Consider the following 6,500-nt stretch of genomic DNA (forward strand, 5'->3'; position numbering starts at 1 on the left):
AAATAAACAAAAACCCATTTTATGTACTGTAACTGTTGCCATGTTATATGCACAGGGTATGTTTTAAACTTTTGTTCTTTTGGCAGATGACCCACCTGGAGATTTCACCATTCTTTCAACCCACCAGCAGGCATCAACTCAGCCCAGGACGGTCTGTGATCTGGATAAGTTGAACCAAGACATGGCCCTCAGCTCTCCAGGAAAGGAGGGGCTGGTTAATGCAGTAGATGACTGTATTCAACATCTGTCTGACTTGCAGCTCCACAAGGTTCAGCCTTTTATTTCAGACGACTCTTATTAGTTTGATGCTGACCGAGTGACTGAATCAGTATCGTAATGCTTTCTCTGTGTAATGTATTGTTTACCCTCTCAAATACAGTCAAATGATCAACTTGAACAAGACACATTGAGTTTTGACAGAGCCATCATGAACCTGCAGACTAAGCTGCAAAGAGTTCAGATGGAGAAGGATGTTCTGTCTGACCTCAGGTGAACACACTGATAAAATTGTAATTCTGTAAAGAAACAGTTATAAATCACTGTGACCCACAGATCTTTTTATTTGTAGATTGAAGGATTCAAGGAAACATGCTGATCAGATGGAAAAGATGCTGTGCATGTTGGAAGAGCTCCAAAACATCAAAAGGGTCGCGGACCAGAAGCTGCAGGACACAGAGGCTGAGACTTTGGCACTTAACAGGAAAGTAGAGACACTGGAACATATTATAAAGGAAACATACTCTTCACTGTTATCTCATGAAACACCGTGTGGAAACCACACTGTCACTAGTCAGAACTTCACCACAGGTTCGGTACAGCTATTTCCGACTGCTGAGTTAACTGAGGAATTTAATGATAGGACAGACAAGATGGACAGGAGACATTGTTTGGTAAGTACTAGAAGCCAGTTACCTAGTGTTATGATGTTTAGAGTACTTCAGACTTAGACCTATACTCCTGCTATGTCTGATTTTTTTCATCTGTTTTGAATCTGGCAGCCAGTAGAACATCTGGGGAGTGAACAGTGCAGTGGAACAGATGAGCAAAAGGAAAGGTAATGTAGAGCTGCAGTGATTCATCTGTCAATCATTTAGTCAATTGGCAGAAAATGTAAAAAAAAAAAAGCCAAATATTCATTGGTTTCACTTCCTAAATGTGAGAATTTACTGCTTTCTTTTTCTTATATGATAGCAATACAAATACAGCTGATTGGAGCATTTGATTAAGTCAGTTGACAGAAAAATAATTAGCTAACTATTTCAGTAATCGATTAATTGTCTTCAAGCAAAAATCCCCCAGTTTCAGCTTCTCAGTTGTCATAATTTATTGATTTTCTGTCTTTTGTGATAGAAAAGTGAATATCTTTGTATTTTTGATTGCTGATCAGACAAAACAAGACAGATGACAAGATGACTTGCAGAAACTAGTATGGACATTTTCCCTGTTTTCTGACACTCTATAGACAATGCAAATAATGAATTAATCGAGACAAGATGAGCAGAAGACTGTCATTGAGCCTAGTGTAGGCTGGCTGTCTGTCAGATTGGCCACTAGAGTTGATGTCCTTGCCAGGCGCAGCTGCTTGTCTGCTCTATAGCAAAAATTATTTTACCCTTTCCAACTCTTGTATGCTGTCTGCCATGCTCTATTATATTTAAAAAGTATAGTATATGTATTTACCAGCATTGTCATCACACTCTCTTCCCATTGCTCTCTCCTAGAATGGAAGACCTAATTGCACATCTTGGCCAGGAGATGGCACTGTTAACTGACAAACTGAGCTCATCCAAAAACAGCAGTATTAGTTTAAGCGTCAAGTTGGAGCAGCTAAAGTAAGTGATGTTCCCAAATAATTTAGTACTTGTTTTTTCAGCTTGTCACTTACTTGAAAGAGCAAACAATGCTGACTTTCTGAATTATTGAATGCATGTGAATGTGTGTCAAAAGTATGTAATTTCTTTGTCCAGGAAATTTGGAGAGAGACAGACTTCACTGCACCAGTACCAGGTCAGTGAACTTGAATCAGCCTTCTCCAGCCATACAGAAAAGGTCAGGCAGATTTAAGTTAATACTATAAGCAACAATGTAAGCAGTGAGTCGCTGAAGCTGCTAAACATCAATGTTAACCAGCCATACTTATCAACTTCACTAGATGTGTAGATCAGAGAGACCAGAGTGGCCTAAACATGAGGCAAATATAACAACTACCATGTGAACCTGGTGTTAAAGAGGTTAGAAATAGTTTTTATATGTTTGTGATCGTGATTTGTTATCAATTTGTTTTCTTGAGCAACAGCTCATTCAGGCTCAGTCTCAGCTGATGGATGCCCAGAATGAGAGAGAGCAAGCTTTACAGCAGGCAGAGGAGCTACAGTCACGGCTCGACCAACTTAAGGTGCTGTGACAAATGATGAATGTGAAACCAGCATTTTGTCTCACTTCGTTGTTATCACAGCCAAGTGTTTATAAAGATGCGTGTTTACATAAGAGAATGGTGTTTAAAGGGGAAGCTGAAGTGTCAGGTTGACTTTACATGATGTAATTCAAATGTTGCTTAAGTTTTGTGAAGCCTAATTATGATGGAGCAATATAAAAATCTGGTTGTGTTTAGTCTGCTGATAAAACAGCTTCAGATGCTGATGGATAGAGTTAAACAGGACTACCAGGCTCAGATGGAGGCTCTGCTTAGGACGAGGGCTTTTCTGGCAGAGGTTTACTGACTGAGATTATACTGCTTGTCTTAATAATATCCACTACATGTTTATTCTCACCAGTGATGTCAGTGTCATGGGGGAACAATTTTGTGACTTACTGTGGCTGAGAATATTTAGGCAGGAAATGTAAATGTCAGATGCAGTGTCTCTTTTTTCAAAGCATTAGATATTCATTACTGTAGTTACTAGTGGCAGTATTTTTTTAAAGTCTGTATGTTGGTTTTTGAACATACCGATAGCTAAAAGCAACATAATACATACACAGGGACAAATGCATTCATTGAGATCACATATCTTCACACTGCCAACAAATTAATTTGTGCTCATTTAAATACAGTCATCCCACTGTGCCTCCTGCTTTATCCTCCAGACATGTGGTGAGCAGCAGCACTGTGAGCTCCAGGGGCAGGTGAAGGCCCTAAGAGGACAGCTGGAAGTGGCCTGGGAGCAGCTTCGCAGAGCTGGGGAGGAGAAAACCTGCCTCCAAACCCTGCTAGAGCAGAAGGTTCAGGAAGGGAGGAAATCCCAGGAACTCCTGTGGGAGAAAGACAGGGAACTCCAGCTCAGACAGCAAGAAGACCAACAGGTAATAAATCATGGAAAGTGTGTGGACACTCTTCCTGAAGAGAGGTTTTTGAAACATTTCATTTATGTTAAATACAAACCACTGCCCTTTTTTTGATGGCTAATTGAAATTAAGCTGAACTGATTTTTACAGCACCTTTCCAGTTTGGAAGAGGCTCAGAGCCGGTGCCAGATCCTGCATGCAAAAGGAGAAACACTGAGGCTGAAGCTGGAGGACAGCAAGAAGATGATAGATGTTCTAAGGTTGCAGATGGAGAGCAGCACCCAGATGGCGATGCAGCACAGCCGCACCATTGACAACCTTCACCAAGAGAACAGCCTTCTCAGCAACCAGCTAAACCAGCACAAGCTGGAGATCCAGCAGCTTAGGGTTGGTAGAAAACCTCAGTGAAATATGCTTACATCACAGAATTAAAACCTTTCTTTCTAAAGCCTTCAAGTTTGTTAATGTTTTTCTTCTTATTGATTTTTATCCTCAACCTTCAACATTACTAACGTCCCATTCTTCCTTCCTCTTATGTTTATGTACACTGATCAGACTGAGTTAGAGCGGCACAAATCAGACCAGTCTGCTGCTAAGCATGAGAGACAGCAGCTACAGGCCTCTGTGGCTGAGCAAAGGCAGCGTGTCCAGGAAAAGACTCTGGAGAACCAGCAGCTCACCAGCCAGCTGGAGCTCCAGGGCATGCAGTTACTCACCCTCACTAGTGAGTTCAAGTTAAGGCTCCAAACACAGTCTATGCAAGTATGCGAATGCATGTGACAACATGAGGCCCAACCAGTACAAAGAGGCAACTCCAGTTAAAACATGTTAATGTGTGCTCCAGGAGGTAATTTAGACCAATTAAAACTCAGTGTTTCCATGACCACAGACATGAAGTCAATGAAAGCATGTGTACTGCTCTGAAGACAGACAAAGACAGAACATAGAATATGTTTAATATACCAACAGTTTAATATAACAGTTTAATTCAGGCCTGTTGTGTAGTGTCAGGTCAGTGTTAGCTCAGAAACATGAATAGTGTCCCAGGAAAAACCATATACTAATATAACGAAACACAATCCAATGAAAACTGCAACAAAATCTATCTATCATTTATGCAACAGTTTACACTATCAACAAAGCCTTTTCATTATTGAGAGTGTTTGATATGTGTTAACTTCTTTATCTCTCTATAATACATGTTTGTCCGGGCATTATTTTAGAGGAGCACAAGGAGCTGCAACAGCTCCACAGCTGTAAGGACGAGGAGTGGGAGGGTATGGTGCTGAAGCTTCAGCATCAGCTAAGGATCACCCATGATGAGCTGGACCAGGTCAAGAGCACCGTGAGGACCTTGGAAGGAACTGATGGGCATGGTTAGAACCACCTCATTATTTAAACTGAGAGCTGATCAAAAGACCTTGTGTCCAAAGAAACGTCTGGGAAAATTCCTTTGGTTCAAATGCAGTCTGTGATCAAATGGACAGAATACAGTGACTTATTTTATTCATAATGTTCAATAACACTTAACTGAAATCTTTTAGAATATGAAGCTGTTATTTTTTTATCCTCCTCTGCTGCATTCCAGTTTGAGAGATATAACCTGGCACATGTAACTATTAACATTCACTATGTCCTTGATGTGTACAAAGCCTGCCCAGTATTAAAAGCTCTGTGATTTATGTTCTTGCTGTCTCACATGCACGATGTCCTTTGTCTCTGTGTTGCTTTGTCTCCACCTCAGGCCTCCAAGTAGCCATGAGCATGCAGAAGGAAATCACTGCCAGAAGAGAGCAGGTCGACTCTTTGCAGAGCAAAATCCACCGTCTTGAGGAGGCTATGGAAAAGCTGTATCAGGTGAAAAACTTAGCGGTGTCTGTGTAGGTCATTCATGGCTTCTCTCCAATCAAGTTTTTTCATCTCATATTTTTTCAGAGTTCCAAATTGTTCTACAAAGAATCTTTTCTCACTCCAACAAAATAATAAATCATAAATACATTTTTAACTTGAAACAGTACTTGCCTCGTTCTGTTGTTCTCACTACCCAGGAGAAGAGCTGCCAAATCCTGGAGAGCCAGCGTCAGCTCCAGGAGCTTACCTTTGTCAGGGAGGAGAAGAGACAACTCGCCAGTGAGCTAGAGGCCATTCGCTCCAAAGACCAACAGCTGAGAGAACGGATCAGCAAGTTGGAGGCAATCCTTCACAAGGTGATACTTATTTAAACAAATAAACATAAACAACGAATATACTGTAGTAAAATATATTCTGTTTTCAAAAGTATGTTACTGTGGAGCTATAGTGGCCTGGATATTGAAGTTGCAACCATTAACTGCACTATCTGTGTCTAGTGGGCAAGTTTAGTTGCATGTAATTCCCCATCTCTTTCCCCCATCATATACTGTATTCTCTTTACTGTCTGCGTTCTAATAAAAGCATAAAATGCTAAATATACAGTTAGGAAAGTGCTGATTATCTGCAATTGTCTTAAAGCAGAAATATTATCTGAAATTTGTTTTTTCCTTCTGAGAATTACTATTGTTTTACTTTATAAGAGTTGGCATCACTTTCCCTCAAACTGTTATTACTTGCCTCTGGAACATAACAAAAATGTGTTTACATATTCTGGTAAAAAAAAAAAAAAACCTAAGGTTGCCTCAACCTTATCAGTCTGTTCTGTCTCTGTTTGTCTTTGTCACCATGCTATTACGTCATACTGTGTGCTCTGCATGTTCCCAAAGATGTCAGAGAGCTTTGCCGACTGTCAAGATTTCATTCAGCTGCAGGAGCAGGAGTTTTTCCAGCTGAAACTCCAACATGCCCTGGACCTGAAGGTATATGGAGATTGTCTTTTTGTAAGAGAGAGTATTTACCCATATTATCTCTTTCTTGTGCATGTGGTGAGTCTTATGTTATGACTTTACTTTCACAAATCTTGAGGTACAGCCGATTTTATGTTCCTTTTTCAGGAGCTCGAAGGTCAGAATTTGCGCACAGCTCTGAATGTATCTCCACCTGTCCTGGACTCTTTTACCCCGTCTGCACTCACTGCTCCACCCTTTTCCCAGCATGCCTCTAACACTCAGATCAAGGTACTGTCAGAAACACCCTATAGCTCTCCTGTCTCCTGCGTGAATTGCTGTTTATTTAGTTGCATAGAGACAAGCTCAGCACATCTGCTCGGACTTTAAATTAAAAACACACACACTGCATTGCATTCT

General features: G+C 40.7%; 1 protein-coding gene across 3 annotated transcripts in view; it reads left to right on the forward strand.

The window, feature by feature from the left end:
* The window catches only part of LOC109953036 (coiled-coil domain-containing protein 158), a 9,742-nt gene that overhangs the window by 1,240 nt on the left and 2,002 nt on the right, over nucleotides 1–6,500 (forward strand). For 2 of the 3 annotated variants that reach the window (XM_020588384.1, XM_020588385.1), the window contains exons 4-18: nucleotides 87–268; nucleotides 380–489; nucleotides 569–890; nucleotides 999–1,054; nucleotides 1,722–1,832; nucleotides 1,968–2,007; nucleotides 2,297–2,395; nucleotides 3,085–3,300; nucleotides 3,433–3,669; nucleotides 3,838–4,006; nucleotides 4,506–4,658; nucleotides 5,027–5,139; nucleotides 5,331–5,489; nucleotides 6,021–6,113; nucleotides 6,249–6,371. In XM_020588384.1, coding sequence (XP_020444040.1) covers nucleotides 87–268; nucleotides 380–489; nucleotides 569–890; nucleotides 999–1,054; nucleotides 1,722–1,832; nucleotides 1,968–2,007; nucleotides 2,297–2,395; nucleotides 3,085–3,300; nucleotides 3,433–3,669; nucleotides 3,838–4,006; nucleotides 4,506–4,658; nucleotides 5,027–5,139; nucleotides 5,331–5,489; nucleotides 6,021–6,113; nucleotides 6,249–6,371 — 2,183 coding nt within the window. Of the gene's footprint in view, nucleotides 1–86; nucleotides 269–379; nucleotides 490–568; nucleotides 891–998; nucleotides 1,055–1,721; nucleotides 1,833–1,967; nucleotides 2,008–2,296; nucleotides 2,396–3,084; nucleotides 3,301–3,432; nucleotides 3,670–3,837; nucleotides 4,007–4,505; nucleotides 4,659–5,026; nucleotides 5,140–5,330; nucleotides 5,490–6,020; nucleotides 6,114–6,248; nucleotides 6,372–6,500 lie in introns of those variants that run through there. The other variant, XM_020588386.1, reaches the window with a different exon arrangement.

Source organism: Monopterus albus, unplaced genomic scaffold (genome assembly GCF_001952655.1).
Source record: "Monopterus albus unplaced genomic scaffold, M_albus_1.0 scaffold535.1, whole genome shotgun sequence".
Taxonomy (NCBI): Eukaryota; Metazoa; Chordata; class Actinopteri; order Synbranchiformes; family Synbranchidae; genus Monopterus; species Monopterus albus.